The 19,162-nt window shown below is 37.2% G+C and overlaps 1 protein-coding gene across 1 annotated transcript in view; it reads left to right on the top strand.

Moving 5' to 3' along the window:
• NRXN1 (neurexin 1) overlaps nucleotides 1-19,162 on the top strand; it is a 1,086,056-nt gene that overhangs the window by 475,337 nt on the left and 591,557 nt on the right. The window contains 2 exon segments of the mRNA XM_040623491.1: nucleotides 1,679-2,117; nucleotides 15,890-16,273. Coding sequence (XP_040479425.1) covers nucleotides 1,679-2,117; nucleotides 15,890-16,273 — 823 coding nt within the window.

The following is a 19,162-nucleotide window of genomic DNA, read 5'->3' on the forward strand; positions in this document are numbered from 1 at the left end:
AGATAAAGGTAAACTGAAACACCAGGACTAGCAGTGGAAAGATGGGACTTCTTTGGTTGGCACAAATCAGGTATAAAACACCAATCATATGTGTGTGCTTAATTTCTAAGCATTTCCTTAAAATGAATTAATTTACAGTATTTCTGTGTCTACTAGATGATGATGAAGAGATGATATTTATTATCATGCAGTTTGATGTAGTTGATATTTATTGAAAATCTCACAATGTGCCTGGCATTGGATTGATTCCCTTTATGTAGATTCTCTCACCTACATACATTTTCTTCTTTAATAATTACAACCATCCTGTAAGGTGTTATCTCCCTAAAAGGGAAAAAAATAAGGCTTGGAGAGATCATGCAGTTAGATATATGTTAGCGCTGGTATTTGAACTCAAAGAGTCTGATACCAGAGCCTACATTCTTTATCACTCTGAAAAATAAAGTATCTATTAACAAATATCAGGAAATTCATTAGCCACACTAACTAACTGTTGGCTCAGTTAGGTTTTGCCGTAGGTTTGGAGGAAATAACTGCTATATTGACCAGTTAACCGTATAGCACTAATCAGACACAGGCTGTCTTTTTTTTTTTTTTCTATTATATAAATATAAATGAATTTAGAACCTGTCAGTGTTGGCTGCTATGAACTTTTGAATGGCTTCTTAAAATATTTTAGATAGTTCTCTGGAAGTAGATAGCTAATTTTTTCTTAAGTCAATATGACATATGTATTTTAGAAATGTAATTATACATGGTATGCATTTTATAGAGGTGGGGTATGGCTCTCTCTTTATCTTTATGTCAGAATGGCTTCAGGTTTTTAGGTGATGTGATAGCAGATGCATGATATTGGGAGCCCTGCCAGTGGATTTGTCCAATGTGCCATTTAGAGTCCAAAAACCATAGGACTATCAATGAGCAGTCAGAACCACCTAGTCAATTTGGATGAAGTGCCTTGGGAAATGAGAATACAGGACAAACTTTGTTCCATATTTGTATACTTTAAAGTAAAATGGAGCATAAGTAATACAGGTTGAATGGATTTAGAGCCAACATTGTTCCAAAGTTACCCAACATTATTCAAACAGTTGCTAATGTAGACCATAGGGGGAAAGAAAGCGTCTGCTTTTTAGTTGTATTTTATGATTTTTCTGAGAAAATTCAGGATGTTTTCCACCTTAGCTTGTTGTGATTATCTTACAAAGTTTACACTCATTATGGCTATATAGACCATAGACAAGATCCTATATTTTAAGAGACTGTTATACAAAATATCTGATTTCAAATACTTTAGTAGTGGGAAAACTAAAAAACCTTTATATTTAATAAACAAGTATAATAGCCAACAACAAAAGCAAATATGTAAGTTTGAGTCTATATATGCTTGAAATAATGAAAACTGTATGCAGATTCACTCAAATTATTTGAGTCATCTGCAACCAGTTGGGATGTGTGTATACACACATTATTTGAGTGAAATTAGATTGGAATGGTTACTGTTTGATGAGTTGATACTTGAATTTTATTTGGCTGAAAAAGCTATCCTATATATCAAAATGCACTAAACATTGTGTTACATGCGTTGCAAACATGTGTTGCAAGTTACATGAATTGAAGACAAGTTCTAAATACTGAAATATGGGCCTGGTTTCTCACTGCTATCCTCTGCCCACAGGTTGTATATAAAAATAATGATGTAAGGCTGGAATTATCTCGACTTGCCAAGCAAGGAGACCCTAAGATGAAGATCCATGGAGTGGTGGCATTTAAATGTGAGAATGTGGCAACTTTGGACCCAATCACCTTTGAAACCCCAGAGTCTTTCATCTCTTTGCCTAAATGGAATGCAAAGAAAACAGGCTCCATATCCTTTGACTTCCGCACAACAGAGCCAAATGGCCTCATTTTATTTAGCCATGGCAAGCCAAGACACCAAAAAGATGCCAAGCACCCTCAGATGATAAAGGTTGACTTCTTTGCTATTGAGATGCTAGATGGCCATCTCTACCTCCTCCTGGACATGGGGTCAGGTACAATAAAAATCAAAGCCCTACAAAAGAAGGTGAATGATGGAGAATGGTATCATGTGGACTTCCAGAGAGATGGACGGTCAGGTAATTTATCATTTTTTCTATACTTTTTACCTGCTGGAACACTCGTTTCATCCCTCAACAAGGGAATTAAAAGCAAGACATATTAAAGATTTCCTGCATTTCTGTCTTTAGGGTAAAGGAAATTGTCTGTTATTATTTCTGTTTTACATCATATACAAATCAGAAGGAGCTAATTAATCATTATAGTTGGGCATCAAACCCCACATGCTCAAATGACTTCTGGAATCACTTCTTAAATGAACATTTATTGGATAATCAAGTGCTAAATCTTGCAAGAAATTTTATCTTGAATTTGCAAATGACAAAATTCAGGGTTCTTGTATTCCCAATTATTGCTTATTATCATTGGCTGTTTGGAGGTGCCTGAAGTGGCAAATACAAAATATGAAAAAAGAAATTCAACAATCCACATAGAAAATCCTTAGTTTAATTTTTAATCCTTCGTTTAATTTTTACCCAAGTTGGATCTGTGGTATCATAAACACTTTAATCAATGCCGTAAGATTTCAAGAACACGGGCAAAACTCTGTTGACTTCCAAATAGCTTCCCTTTCTAATGAAAGATGTTTGGAATTGAGCCAATTCCTCTGGCTTCCTTTCGCTACGCTTTTTACTGGAGGGGTGTGTGTGTGTGTGTGTGTGTGTGCGTGTGTGCGCACGCCTGTGCCTGTGTTGTGTATGTGTGTGCATGATGTGTGTGATTGGGGAAAGGAGGGGGCATTATAGGGAAGGGCTGAAGAAATAACACTTACTTTTACTAAATGCTACTAAACTAAAAAAACATTTGAAATTTGAGAATGGATTAGGGGACTTAAGGAATTGACTAGCATTAGGTTTGTGGGGACAGGATCATCCAGACAGAGGAAATAGCATTTGTGGAAACCAAGAAAGTGAGAGAGACTGAGAAAAGAAGAGGAGGAGGGAGAGAGAGAGAGAGGGAAAGATAGAAGCAACTTATTTTATGTATATAACTTTATATTATATCTTTTTTACTTTCTTCACTTGTGCTCCCATGCTTTGATTGTTCCTCTCACTTACAAATCATAATTTGTAGCTAATTCTTCTTATAATAGAAGACAATGGAATTTAGACCCAACCACTCTCCTCCCTTCCCTCAATGCACTGCCTTATTTACTTATGTATCATACCATGCGCTCTGGATTTTCTACTAAATAGCGATGTAAGGTTGGCCAAAGCATTTTTTGTGGGTCTGAATTTCTTCCTTCATAAAACATATTGGGAAGGACCCAGTACCCAGTATTGACTGGCTCCCAGACCCGGTGAAGGGGTATCAACAGTGATGGCATCTAGGATTCTATATTTTTGCAAAGCTTTCCAGCCGACGATCAGCATAGACCAGAGAGCACTTAGTGCTTCTTTCAGATCTAGTCATCTGTGATCACCATCCTATTTTAGGAGGACCGAGCTGCAGTCCTGGGGGTGAGTGCCCTTTCATAGATCGCTTTGTCACTTGTGTCCTCCCAGCTTCCCTGCAGCAGAACTGTGTCCTAGTTCCCTCTTAGTCATGCCTTGCTTTCCTGCTCATCAATCAGAAAGATTGTGATTGACATCCTACAAATATATTTTTCTCTCCTTTTGCCCAATAAAATAAAGAAATGGAATGAATAGGAATTGGGAGGGAGTCAGCGGTGAGGGTGGAAAAGGAAGGTCAGAACCCACTGCTCTGATCTCAGATAGCTCGGAGACAATTTCTGGTCCGTCCCTCTCTGGAAACTTGGTCCCCCTGCGTTCTTTCATTTCCCTAAAATCTTCCACAGGGAAGATTAGTTACCATTCTGCGCTACCTGTACTTCTTTTATCATTTCTATTATCTTAGATGACTGAGAGTAGACAACATTTCTTTTTTCCTGCTGCATTTATACTGATTGCATTAGAAATTAGATTCCTCTTTGTTTTTTTCTGATTTAAGCTGAGAAGTGTACATTGAGGGGAATACAAAAATTTAGTAATAGAGTACCTCCCTTTTGCTTCTTCCAGCCTGTTTCTATCAGTTAGCAGTTGATTGGCTACTTAAGAACTTTCAAACAGATCAGGCTCCCCCGCTGGGAGCCTGCTTCTTCCTCTCCCACTCCCCCTGCTTCTGTTTCCTCTCTCTCTGTGTCAAATAAATAAATAAAATCTTTATTAAAAAAGAAAAAAAGAACTTTCAAACAGAAGTCTTAAAAAGAGGAATGGAGCATGGACTAATCTTGTGCTTTGAAATATTAACTTCTGGATGATATAGTTTGACTTAAAATACACCTAGAATAAAATTTTTAAACTTACTCTCAAGTATGTGTATGTACATGTTAGACTCCATAATGATTTATTTTTATTTGTTTACTTATTTATTGAGAGACATAGAGAGAGCAAGTGCAAGCCAGGGGAGGGTCAAGGGAGAGAATCTCAAGCAGACTCCACCCTGAATCCAATGTGGGGCTCGATCTCACAACCCTGAGATCATGACCTGAGTCAAAATCAAGAGTCAGATGCTTAACAAACTGAGCCACTCAGGCACCCCAGACTTCATAATAATTTAAAACATAACTGATTAGATTAAGTGGACTTTTTTTTTTAAGATTGTATTTATTTATTTGAGAGAGAGCTCATAAATGGGAGGAGGAGCAGAGGGAGAGGGAGAGGGAGAAGCAGACTCCCCACTGAGCAGGGAGCCCGATGTGGGGCTCGATCTCAAGACCCCGGGATCATGACCTGAGCTGAAGGCAGACACCTAATCAACTGAGCCACCCAGGAGCCCCATTAAGCTGACATCTTTTGGAAGTTCAGAAGGGGCAAAAATTACCATACTTCAGATCAGTTGTATTTCATTCACTTAGAAATGAGGTATTTTATAACTACATGAGGAAATACATGGTTAATGCCAAAATTTTAATAAATGCAAACAATGTATAAAGGGAGAAAAAACCAGCCATTATTCATTTGATAATGGTAATTTATTCTAGTCTTAAGTGTTGATGTGGTCTAATTAATTTCCCAAGGTCCTTGGATGACCTATTACAATGAGAGTTGGATAAATGCCTTAATCCTCAGGCTGAATAAAATCCATTTTTTTCTCTTTAAGTTCTTTAATTCTTCCAAATTGCCAATAGTTTATTAACTGCCCTACTTGTACCCTTATTGGAAAAGGTCAAAAGCAGAGAATATCTGTGTTAATTTAGAAAGTTCAATGCTGGATGGGAAGATGAGAAAGATGCCTTAAGACAGTGTAATTTACATTAAGAAAGAAAATAAGACATGAGATTTTTGTTGGAATCCAAAGGAAAGATTAAGTTAGTATGTTTGGCAATGTACAGCTAGTGAAGTACTTTTATGTGATCACAATTTCAGATTAGTGAATTGAGACAAACAGTGTAAAAACCCAGGCTCATTCACTACACCAAGTTCTGCCCTTTACAAAATTGAAAGAAAAGAGAGCTCATTTTATGTTGGCCTAGCTCAAGGGAATTTAATGTAATGTTAATAACTGAAGCTGTTAATATTTTATATATAGTATTTTAATTAAGTTCTATATTTGCACACTGCATTGGTTTGGTATAAAGCAGCCTTTTAAAAATTGAATGAATAGCTCTACTAGCTTTTATTTTACTTAAAGGGTATTTCTGAGTTAGGTTGGTGAAATACCAAGATTTATAGCTCTGTTAAAACTAAGAAACGTAGAATTTCAAGAAATAATTCATTTTATCCATTTTTCACACCAGTTATATTCAGAGGCTATATGAAAATTAGTCTTAATATAACGTGGGAAAATGATACTTCTATGACAAGAGGTCAGTGTGGGCTGCTTTCTGACTCATGGATGATGAAGGTTGCCTGGGATACTCTTCAGCTGAATATTTAAAAATATTTAATGAGCCATTTTCTCTGTTATTAAAGTAGAGGGAGCTTAGCGCTGAGAATTATTCTTTCTGCTATTGACCATTCTAAAGTTAGTAGGAATAAAGTCACGGCCATTAATTTGATGTCAGGAACTATTGGTTACCTTGGTCAGAAGTAGGGTTAAAACCATATTTGGTGGACAGACTGAATTTTTAATATTCCCTCAACAATTTGTAAAAGAAACCTATGTATGAAAGGGAATGTCTTATTTAAGCTTATACCTACAGGTCCTGGTACTTTCTTGTGCAATAGCAGTTGTTTAATAAATATTTGGTACAATGAAAAATAAATAATAAAAATATGTGAATGGCTCAATGCCAACCCACCCCTAATATTCTAAAAATAGTAGTAGCATCTTTACATTTGAAGAGTAATAGCACTCTTTTAGTTGTAATGCAAGTTTTTAAGGAATTTACCCTACTTCCTACTTCCTAAAAGCAGTTTACACAATATAAGATAATAGATGCCACCCTTTTTAATGAATACAAATCCCTCCTCCAAGCCCAGATGTCAAAAAAAAAAAAAAAATTGCAGTGAGGAGGTTACAAAATTATTGGAGAACTGTGGTAAGCCTGGTACGAAAATGACAAGCTCTTATCAGAACAGGACTGCTATCTTTGCTTGTTCGTGAGATCACTATATCGTTTAGCAAACATGCAGGTAGAAGGAAAATTAAGGGAAGGTGTTCACTTCTTTCTGAGGACTGAGATATGCAGTCACAGTAAGCATGCTAATGACAGGGAAGACAGTTACCTGCACGGCCCATCATTCTGGCGATTTGCCCGTTAGTCCTCTGTTCACTAAAAGGAGGATCTACGAGCCCCTGTGAGAAACATTGCCTTCAGATGAATACTTTTTCTAGAGCTTCATTGTCAGCACAATTAATTGTATTGGGTTGTGCATCCCTTCTTCCATTCTGTGACATGGGGAAGAGACATTTTATTCCCACTTTGGCTGCTACTCTTGGCCACAGCTGCTCTCTTCTTCTGTGTACAGCGTAGCTTCTTCTATTGCCTGCTTAGTCTGTGACCAGTGACATGGGGCCTGGTAGGCTGAGCCATGAGTGGCCTTTTCAGATCCTGGTCTAGACTGTCCAAGGAGGAACCATACAAAGTGCAGGCATGATTTCCTGGTCAGAGCGTAGGATTTGAGTGCTCTAAAAAGTGAATATCTTCCATGGATAGCGTAGCTACTTAACAGAGCAAAACCCCTAAGTTGCTGAGTTAATAAAAATGATTGAAGAGGCTCATTACTCTGCAAACTTTGCAGGACTTAGAGCTGAACACTTCCTTATCAGCCCCTCTTCCCTTTCCAGAGCTCCCCTTTCCCTCTCTTTTGCTCCCAAACTTAATACAAAACAACTGTGTTCAGGTATTTAACTGAAGTGTGAATTGTACTAAAATTAGGATGAGGTTAATGACTGTTTTCTTGGGGCATGAATATTGTTTAAATTTGTGTTAAGCTCTTTGGCTCAGTCAAGGGTATCCTCTCAAGTATTCTTATAGCAAACTGCCAGTATTTTTTTTTTTTTTTTTTTGGCAAACCATCATTACACATTGAAATCAAAGAGAAAACTCATTATTATTGTCAAATTCTGCTTGTGTACAGCAGGGCACAGCAGATTGTATCAGTGGTTATTCATGGGTAAGCCTACATTTAACAGCTAAGAAACCATTGAGATTGAATTGAAGTCATAGAGTTCCAGTTTAAGAACTAGAAATTACAGTGGGAAAGGCACAAGGCTCTCTCCAGAGCACATAATTAGAGGTTTATAGTAATCACTGTTTGATGTGAACAGCACTTTCTAGCTATCTATTACCAACACTGATTTCTGTGTATACCATTCATGAATCACCACACTTAAACATTTCTACTTGAACAACCATTAGACGATTTCTCTGTTTAGGTCTTGATTTAAACTTGCTCTTTGACTATAAACATTCCTCCCATGCCTCTACCTACTAGCTCGCTGCAAAAACTGAAATAGTTTTAAATAAATTTATAATATTGTTTTATATGCATGTCTGTAAACCACTACACATCAGTGGGAAAACTGAACCACTTTATCAATAATTTATTAATTATTTGACTATCCCAATGACCAGATGGAGTCAATTTTGCATAAATTTATGAAGTTAAATTTTATTAAACCAATGCTTATGTTCATTTCTTTATTTTGAACATGTTTAAAAAGAAATAAAAAGTCATCTATTTTCTTTCCCCAAAAAAATATTTTCAGTTTTGCACATTTTCTTCCAGACTCTGTTAACATGTATATGTGTATATATATATATATATATATATATATATATATATTATATATAACATACATACTTACTGTTACTATATAATAAACAGAATTCTTCATTGGAAGTCTGATTATAGTAGATGGGTATAATTGACCAGTTATAGAGATATGAGTATTCGGGTTCCTGTTACCAATTAAATTTCCCATCTAAGTGAATAAACATTTGAATTGTAAGCTGGCATCTCATACTGGCAGAGCTCCACAGGAAGCATTCCATATCCTGTGACAGTTAATAGCTCATACAGAATTAATAACTTGGCATTCTTATTTTATACTGCGGTCTTATAGGCTTGGTACATCAGTCAAACCCTGAGAGCTGGAACCTGCTCTCTCAATCTACCAAATCTCCTTTCTGGGTCTACCAGTTTAAAGGGCAGACCTCGGAGGATGGTGTCCGTTGCACCCTGAGGAAATAGGCAGTTACCTGACCACACCCAGCAGCCACGACTCTCATTGTGGAGTGCCGAGTAGAAATCTGGAAAAATTCTGCAAAATAATATTTTAATTTTAATATTTTACTATTTTAATTATAAAGTATGCCACTTGATTGATGTTTACAACTCTCCGACATTGTGTGTAATCATCTTAGAAATTTGTATGTATACATATTGCTATGAGTGTGTATGCATGTTCTTATATGTGCATGTGCTTACCACATGGGATGTATGTAACATATAAATATGTGCTATTGGTGAAAATGTTCAGGCGTTTCAGAAAAAATACGTAGGGCACCTGGGTGGCTCAGTCGTTAAGCATCTACCTTCAGTTCAGGTCATGATCTTGGGGTCTTGGGATCGAGCCCCATATTGGGCTCCCTGAGCAGAGAGCCTGCTTCTCTCTCTCCCTCTGCTGCTCCCCCTGCTTGTGCTCTCTCTCTCTGTCAAATAAATAAATAAAATCTTTAAGGGAAAAAAAAGTATGTACGAGTTTCCCCGTGCCACACACCTCCCTCACCAATTCATTCCCTCCTTCACAGGTAACCACGTATTTCCACGTCATTTCCTTTGCATCAATATAACTATACATATAGTTACACTTATAAAATAAATGTAGAGCTTTTATTTATATGAACAAGACCATTCTTCACCAATTATCAGGTTACTTAAAAAACTACTGAAAACTTTTTCTGTGCTATTCTTTATAGTGGCATCATGTATCTCTGAGTTTGAACGTATTAGAATTGACTTAGTCATTTCTCTATTGATGGACATTTAACTTTTTACTTTTAAATTTTTTCACCTTTTTAAACTAATTTATAAAGAAAATTTTCATGTTAGGTCATTATGCGTGTTGATCAGAATTTTTATAGGATAAATTTTGAGAACTGGAATCACTGGGCGAATTGCATTTTTAATTTTGAAAGCTAATGACAGGTCATTGTGCTAATAGGCCATTTCAATTTCCACTTGTCCATAGAATATGATGTGCCTTTTCCCCCCTCATTGTTTCCCCTTATGAGATATTATCAAACTTTTAAATTTTTCCAAGATTTATATCTTCATATGCTGGTTTAATTCCTGACATTCCTGGCTCATGGGTGGATCCAAATAAGGAGAAAACATAAGAATAAGCAGAAAACTGAATATTAAAATTTTATTTTTCTTTGTTTTTAAATAAACTTTATTTAAGTCCCTATTATAAACCTAACATTTGACATTATGTTCTTAAAAGACACTAGGGACTCCTGGGTGGCTCAGTGGGTTAAGCATCTGCCTTCCAGTCAGGTCATGATCCCAAGATCCTGGAATCAAGCCCCGAGTCGGGCTGCCTGCTCATCCGGGAGTATGCTTGTCCCTCTCCCTCTGCCCTTTCCTCACTTGTGCACTCTCTCTCTCAATCTGACTCTTACTCTCTCTCTCTCAAATACATAAATAAAATCTAAAAAAAAAAAAGACACAAAACTAAAAAGAAAGAAACTATCCACTCATAATTCAAAACTACCGTTGTCAATATTATGGTTCATTTTTTGTACTATTTTGTTGGAATTCTGTATTTTGCGTTTTGCATCATACTATATAATCAGTGTTTCATTCTACTTTTAGCACTTATATTATGTCTTGTTACTGCATTTAATTTGTTGATAGAATATGAATTTGGGGCACCTGGGTGGAAGGATTCGTTAAGTGTCCAACTCTTGGTTTCAGCTTAGGTTCTCATCTCAGGGTCATGAGATTAAGCTCTATGGTCAGTGCAGAGTCTGCTTGAGATTCTCTCTCCCTCTGCCCCTTTCCATCTCTCTCTCTCTCAAATAAATAAAATAAAATCTTTAAAAAATATGAATTTGACAAGTAAATTTTTAAGTTTTTGGAATCTGATTCTCTTCTGCAGTGAAAAGTTGAAACAGAATAATAGAAAAATAAAATTTGTATGCAACTAAAATTTATTTTAAGTAGTAATTTCAGAAAATTTTATTCAAAAATGAACCTTAGTGACACCCAGTCAGTTCCTTTATTTTTCATAAAAGCCACATTGGGGCCTAGTGAATCCAGTATTTGGCTCACTTGCCAGCTAGTTATTTGCAAAAGCTGAGCATGAAAGTTGGTTTCCTCTGACTTGGCAAAGCATTCTCATAACACACTGTTTTCTGCTTCCCATTTCCTGGTCACTTAAACTTCTGCAGTAATTAAAACCAAATTACCTTTTTTTAAATCTCCCCTTCACTCTATGCTCTTTTCACCCTGAAAACTAATCTTTTGGAAGTGGAAGGGCCAAGAAAAATTATATGGAAAAAAAACAAACAAACCAACTAACAGGTTACAAATACCAGCAAAATGGGAAAGATGATTTCCATTTTTATAAACTAAGAACTGTTTCCAACAGTTTTTCCACTTTAATGTATACTTTTATGTAAAGCATGAATTCATTAGTTATGCTTCATGAATATTCTTAAATAAACATTACTTTGTCTATTTGTCACCTTTGTTTTACCCTTCGCATATGCAATGAAAACGAACAGGTTTAAACATTAATATATGTTAGTGTGATTTCTTTCTTTTTTAAAAAAAAAGATTTTATGTATTTATTTGACAGAGAAAGCACAAGTAGGGGGAGCAGCAGAGGGAGAAGCAGGCTCCCCGCTGAACAGGGAGCCTGACACGGGGCTGTATTCCAGGACCCTCGGATCATGACCTGAGCCGAAGGCAGACACTTAACTGACTGAGCCACCCAGGCACCCGTTACTGTGATTTCTATGTTAAGATTACAAAAGTCATATGTACAGAAATACATTTGGTTTTTAGCTGAAATTTTATTTCTTTAAAAGCAAAATAACATAGACAGGTGCTCTGGATTCTTAAATATTGAAGCATGTAACACTGATCCAAATAAGTCCCCAAATAGGACTACCATCTACAAATTTTAACAATTCAAATATAGCGATGTTTACATAAAATACTTACTTTACCAAAAACTTTATAGGTAATTATAGTGAAAGAAGGTAAAATGTATGAAATAATCAAGCTATTCAAGATAATACATAAATAGTTGTAGTTCTTGGATTAGAGAGATAAACCAATAATATACCCAGATTTTTGTTTTCTCTTAAAAATTATTTACATCTGGTCCTATCTCAACCTTTGCAAAATTCTCATTTTCTATTGATATATACCAACTACTCAGTTGTCTCTAATTATCAAAAACAAGGTTTAAGTGTTCATTTCATATTTTCTTGGTAACCACTGCTTTTATAACTCAATTATAATGAATAGGCACTTAGGGACCTTAATACTGAAATTTCACTATCTTCAAATATATGTGTTAAATTGGTGTAAATGAATTCAGTGATTCTGTGATGAATCTTTTGCTTATTTGAAAATGTCCTTTGATTCATTTCAATAATAAAATCATTAAGGAATTTGGGATTCGAATCCCTTATCAGAAATGTGTACATTTCAGGGCATTTGCATATGTGTAGGCTAAATATGATATCAATAGAAATATAAAATAAATAGAAATATAATATAAATGGAAATATAATGTAAATGAGTTTGACTCATATTTAAATACAGTTTTTATTTTGTGACTCTTCAGAATATAAAAATAATAGTTTCCATTCCTACTTAAATTAATTTCTACTGTTTCCCTTTTTTTTTGGCCATATTTTCTACAAAGATATTCTAAAATTTAAGTACATATGGATTAGTAAACCTTGTAGAGAAGATAGTAGTTGCTTTTCAGTCACGGTTGTCTCATTCTATTATATTTGTTTGCAGAATATTTGTTTTAAAGATTTTTATTTATTTGAGAGAGAGAGCGTGAGAGAGAGCATGAGAGGGGAGAGGGTCAGAGGGAGAAGCAAACTCCCCGCAGAGCAGGGAGCCCGATGCAGGACTCAATCCTGGGACTCCGGGATCATGACCTGAGCCAAAGACAGTCGCTCAACCAACTGAGCCACTCAGGCGCCCTTCAAAATATTTTAATGAATGATATCTGATATATGTATATGCTCAATGTACCTCCTTACCTTGAATCCAGGGCTAAATTAAAGTTCTAGTTCTTCTTGGATTATATTGGAGTTGAAGTTAGGATTATATTGCTTTTGCTTTCTCTCTGATCTTGCGTTCCTTCTTCCCAAGAGAACTCTAAAATTCTCTCTCAAAGAGACAATGAGGAGCTATGGGAAAAACATCTTGTCCTTTATGTTAGTAACCTCTCAGCCTGTGGTTTTTGAACTGTGGGTCAGAGCCTCTTAATCAGTCCTGAAATCAATTTGGTAGGTCATGTCCAGCATCTGTATTAATAAAATAATGTAAGAAAAAAATATCAAAGTTCCTCAGAAGTAATAGAGCTAAATATTTTTCTGTTAAACTTTTGTTTCACCATGTGTGTGGGCCGGGGGGGGGGGTTGCTTGTGTGTGTGCACTAGACTGTATAAAATCTGTGGATTAACTTAGGTGTCGTGATCAGAAAACTCTAGTCTAATCACAAAGTTATAGTGAATATCTCACTCTGGCCACAACAAACACATTCATAACAACACACTGGAATTTTCTTACAGCACTTTGTTCAAAGCAGGCACCAACACACCATAAATAAAAATTAGGATATCCAGTCACTCCATCCTCACTGTCAGATTGTTTATGGGTGACTGTGTGAAATTCCTGGCCCAGTGAAGACATCGTGACTATGGAAACTACATAGTGTACTGAGTTGAGCAAACTCTGGGGGGGAGAGGAGAGCGCAGGTGTGATCCAGCCATCGAATTCCTCATCTCGGGAACCCTCCAAGCACCTCTTAGTGCAGACTTCTAACACCACGTGTTCACCAAGTGTTGTTTTTGGGTTTTGTTTTGTTTTGTTTTGTTTTTCCTCTTGAGCTGAATCAGACTTGTTCCATGAGTAAGAAGGCATATGGGAAAATTACTTATTTTTTAAAAACAAATGCCCACTCTTGTAAAACTTTGTCATCGTTCACTTGCTCTGTGTCTCCTAACAGTTGCCTCTCAATATCATATATTCATTTTTAGAAGCCTTTTTGAACTAATTAGAAAACAGGGTGTGGCACTTGTCATACATTTGTCTTAAAAACAGAAATCACTGTGTTCATTCCCTACAACTTCTCGTAGAATACATGTAATATAAATATAATATATACACATATATATACACACACATATATATATCCACCTTTCCTTTTGTCATTAATACCCTTTCTCATCATTTTCTAACTTCCATTAGCCGCTGCAGAGGGTAGGGATCATCTTTTAACTCACTTCTTAAAGCATTTTGGACGGTTAAAAATGCGTGTCATGAAATTCTATTAGGAAGAGAAAAATGACACCATTCTCTCTCAAAATCATATATTTCATTTCCCCCAAATGATATTTTTTCTAGGTAGGATTTTATGGCACCTATATGTTCCTAAATGTGTTTCCTTCTAGTCACTTGCACAAATGTGACCTGTAAAAGCGAATCCATTCTTCTTTTGCCTTTTTGCCGCCTCCCTCCAAAATCCCTGTTAATGCTCCTCTTTGGAAGGCCAAAATAGCAATGCCTTTGAGTGTTTCTCCCCTGGGAGCTTTTTCCATTTCTTTCTGTGGAAGTCTAGAGAGACAAATGCCCCCTTAATGACTTGGCTGCCTGTGCAGTCTCTGTCAGTGGCGTCCATGGCCTTCTCTCACACGAAAACAGATCCCGTTACACTGCCGGTCTTGAGAAATGCCCCTTCTGCTGGGGTTTGGAATGCTCCTGGGGACGGTGCAGACGCTGGCGGCCCTGCATCCTTAGTTAGAAGCATGTTTCACATTCATCACAGGCTGTATTTTCACTTGGACCTTAGGTATTTTGAGAAACCACTAAAATGCATCTTCCTACCTATCCTCTGCCTACACTAGACTCTCCCTTTCTGTCTCTACCTCTGTACCCCATCTTCTGTCTCCTGGCTTCCCTTGGATGTCTGCCCCCCAAATCCCTGAGGCTCTCTGTCAGCAGCTAGCATGGCCCCAAACATTTCTAATCTACTTTCTCTCTTAATACTCTACCTATTCTGCTTTTATGGTCCAGACCTGAAAAATGAATCTGGGACAATCTGGTAACGTATAGTGGGGTGTCCTTTTCAGGTATCATATTTTCATTTTTATAGATATCCTTCTGGAGATAGAACTTTGGCGGAATTTTGAGTAATCTGGTGGTACACAATAGATGTTTTAATCAAAAACTGTCTTCTGTCTTTCCTTTTTTCTTCATTTAATGGATCCTACAAATATTTTTTCTGTGATTCTCAGTTAACCCCCTGTGAATGTCTACCTTTTCATCCTTTGCTTAAAACCAGGGTTCCTGTATATTTGTAAACTAATAGAATTATTCTCCTCTTACACTTGGAGTGAGTGGGGGAAAACTTGTCAATTTAGATGACTAACTAGTTTGGATTAAAAATTTTTTTAAAGTAAACAGCCAGTTTGACTTGGTTCTTGTGATGAATCATGATACACAACATTTATGCAGTGCTCATTATAAACCAGATAATTTTATTAATATCACTTTATTTTACCCTTAGAGCAACCATGAGAGGTATGTCTTATTATTAGACCCATATTATGGATGAATAGACAAAGACCATAGAGCTTATCAATAGGCTGATAGTTAAGAGTGGTGAAGTCAAGTTTTGACACAGATGATCTGTCAAACTATTATGTTCATTAAAAGCTATCACGTCAGGTAAAGGTGGGGAGATGCAAACTTTTTTTTAGCTTGCAGATGCATACCAGCTTTGAAAATGAGCACTCACCAAACGTGAATCTGACTTTATTCCAAAGGGCGGTATATAATGTCAACTTCTCCTTCTTTCTTTTTTTTCTTTCCTGACTGAACTGTCAGAGAGCGATATAGAATGCTGATTTCTCTTTCTTTCCTTCTTTGTTTTTTAATCTTCCTTTTTCTTTTCTTCACTGAACTGTGGAAAGCTGACCGACACTCTTGGTCGGCCGTCCACTTCGGTTTTCATTCCCCTGGGAAGAATAAGAAAGGCACCTGAGGAACAGAAAGAAGAATCAGATGAAAGGGAGAAAGGGTGATTTTTCGAGCATGTTGCACTCCATAAAGACCCGTGTGTTCTCTTGTCTCTGCAACAGGTACCATTTCTGTCAACACACTGCGCACGCCCTACACGGCACCTGGCGAGAGCGAGATTCTGGACCTGGATGATGAGCTGTACCTGGGGGGCTTGCCGGAAAACAAGGCTGGCCTCGTCTTCCCCACCGAGGTGTGGACTGCTCTGCTCAACTACGGCTACGTGGGCTGCATTAGAGATTTGTTCATTGACGGCCAGAGCAAAGATATCCGGCAAATGGCTGAAATTCAAAGTACTGCTGGAGTGAAGCCCTCCTGCTCAAGGGAAACAGCAAAACCGTGCCTTAGCAACCCTTGCAAAAACAATGGCATGTGCAGGGATGGGTGGAACAGATATGTCTGTGATTGTTCCGGAACAGGCTACCTTGGCAGGTCCTGCGAGAGAGGTAGGATTCCAAAAACCAAGCCGCTGACTCCCCTGAGATGAAAGAGTATTAAATGTTGACCTCAGACCTTAAACTGACCATGGGAGCGTAAAGTGTGCTCTACTGATGTAAACTCCCTGCAGGCCAAGCAGCCATGCCGAGCGCACTACTGATGAGTCCTAAGGGACTTTCAGAGGGGCTGATTCTGGGAAGACACAGGTTGGAGTATACTGCAGGAAGAAATATTTGAGTCTTCCATATCCTCTAGAGTATGGAGTATCTAAGAGTATCTAAGATGTATAATCGACAACAACCACTGTCTCTTTTGCCCAGTTTTTAATTTCAGGACCCTAGAAAATAAAAAAGGTATGAATTAGAGATCCAGTGCTAATATCCATGACCCGAACAAGAGCATGTGAGGCACCTTCCCTAACATTGTGGCATGAGACTGCAGTCAGCCTGCTTACATCACCAGTCCGCTTCACCAAGTTTGAACTTTAGAAAGTAAGGTGACTTTCAGTCGTCTAATTTACACCGGCAGTTTCAGAAATGTACCATAATTTCAAAGACACTTACCTTTGCCTAGGACCTGAGTGACCACAGAAGATGTATTTACCTCTATGGTGTTAAGGCTCCGGTGTGTCTGCTGAGCTGCTGAACAGTGGCCTCCCTTTCTTCTCTAGTAGGAAACACAGCCCACATTTTTTTTTCTTTTCCTCTCCCATTAGAAGGAGAAGAATAAGGATTAAAGGAAGAGTGAAGAGTGAGGACAAACCACTGTTTGTCTGCAGACTAAAGGGGGAACAGGAGAGAAACAAAGTCCTCCCATCGACCTAAGAGTGTCAGATAAATGCTTTAGTCACTATACCCATTGCCACTCATCTTCGACGATGGAACAAAAAAATCAATATGGAAAACCATCCGATGAAGTTGTTCTATTGTCCTCTCAGGCTTCAAATAACATCGCTGCGTTAGACATTTAGCCTGAAAGCACCTGGCATGTATTGTTTAAAACATGTACATTTAGTCTTCTTTCCCCCTTTCCATCCTGAAATTAATTTGCTTAAACTCACACTTCCTAGAGAACAAAAACAGTGATTTTCTAGAATCCAAAGTTGAGATGTGACTTCAGTTCTTTGTCTTAATAAGTGGTCCAGCGTATCAGTTCTATTATGAACGTCGATCAACATTAAAAAATAATAATAATTTAATAACATAATAATGATCTTAAATTACCAACCAAAATACTGCCACTGTTCCACACTATACAGTTAGATATGTCAATAGATGGGTAAGTAGTTTAATCAACCAGATTCATTCATTCTCCTGGTACCGAATTGCAATTCCTATAAATTGTCATTGGAGGCTAGCTATTTCTGTGTAGTGTCACTCGGAGGGGGTATATTCCCTGGGAATTCCCTCTTCTCATTTACCCCTCAATTTCAGTTTGTTTCAATAGTTTGGTCTTTGGAAACTGGCAAAAGGGGCCAACAACAACCACCAAAAAGGCAACAAAGTTTGTAAGGTATATTACAAGTTAGACATAATGGGAGATTTGCAGACCTGTGTGATTTAAGCTCTTGTTTCCTTTTTAATCACTCAGAGAGCTGCCAGCATTTTGATGCCTCCTGCTTATGTGAAGCTAGGAAAGGATATAACCCAACTGTCACACAGATTACAAAAGCCTTCAGTTAAATATGTGTGGTGTACCACCCTGTGGCAAGATCCCGCTACTACATATGGCAGAAATAAAAATAGAAATTGTCAAGCTTCCTGAGCCAGAATGAGGGAAAGGGAATATTTATATTTTGCAATAATTAGAAGGAGGGGTGGCAAGCATATGTAGATTTGCAAATGAGAATTTAATAGCAAGCTTCATCACTGGGATTCAGCATACATTTTTATCTGACAGGTGGCTAGAAATTTCTGCAGATTTCTTTGTCTCCAGGTTGGTTGTGTGTTGAGGAAAAAATGGTCATTTTTGTGTGATTTTTGTTTCCAGACTACCCAGCATGTTGTTAGAAGTCTTTGTTTTTCAGAATTAATTTCCTTGCTCACATTATGGTATCTCCGGAGAACAGTGGTGATGTGGGATGCTTGTCATGCTCAATACCACAGAATTTGGCTTCCGTCCAGTTCCCAGTTATGCCCTAGTTCAGTCAACATAAGATCGTGCCCAACCCTTGAGGTTTCCAATTCAAAAGAAAGGGCTTTGACTGTGGTTCTTCTCCAGATATACTCTGATCACATAAGGCTGTTAATCACCTAAGAGTTGATTGACAACTTCTGAAATTAAAAAAAAATAAAAATAAAGATACTAATAGTCTCTATCTTACTATTATTGAGCAATAATTGATAATTTATAAAGATTATTATTCATAGTAATTAAAAAGTGTGGTCCAGTCCTTGGATAATGCAGTGTGAGGAATAATATCGTAGTCACATTACTACAGGAAATTTTTATTCTGTATTAAGTAAGCAAAGGAAATTATAAGAAAGAATGGAGTATTTGCTGACTTAGGCAACTAGGAAAACAGTATTTTATGTGTATCGATCCCATAAGGAAGAGTAATATAGAAATAGTGTTCAACTGAATATAAATTAAATTCATCATTTTCCCTCCCACTTTATTTTTAATGAAGCTGAGAATTTGTGGAGACTTGGCCGTGTAGAAATTATTCTTGGTTATGTGTATATGTTGTAATCAGAGGTCTGCTTTATACTTGTTTGTTAAAACTCTAACAGATGGAGGGACAGATGTCAGAGCAATATAATTTGGCTCCCTGTCTGATTTTCATCGTTGCACACAACATGTGACTGCCTTTCGGCAAAACTGAGCACAGGTGTACACTTTAGACGGCAAGAAGGAATCCTACAGAAAAGCAGATTTATCAAACTTAACGACAAGGG

Source organism: Ursus maritimus, unplaced genomic scaffold, assembly GCF_017311325.1.
Source record: "Ursus maritimus isolate PB19 unplaced genomic scaffold, ASM1731132v1 scaffold_6, whole genome shotgun sequence".
Lineage (NCBI taxonomy): Eukaryota > Metazoa > Chordata > Mammalia > Carnivora > Ursidae > Ursus > Ursus maritimus.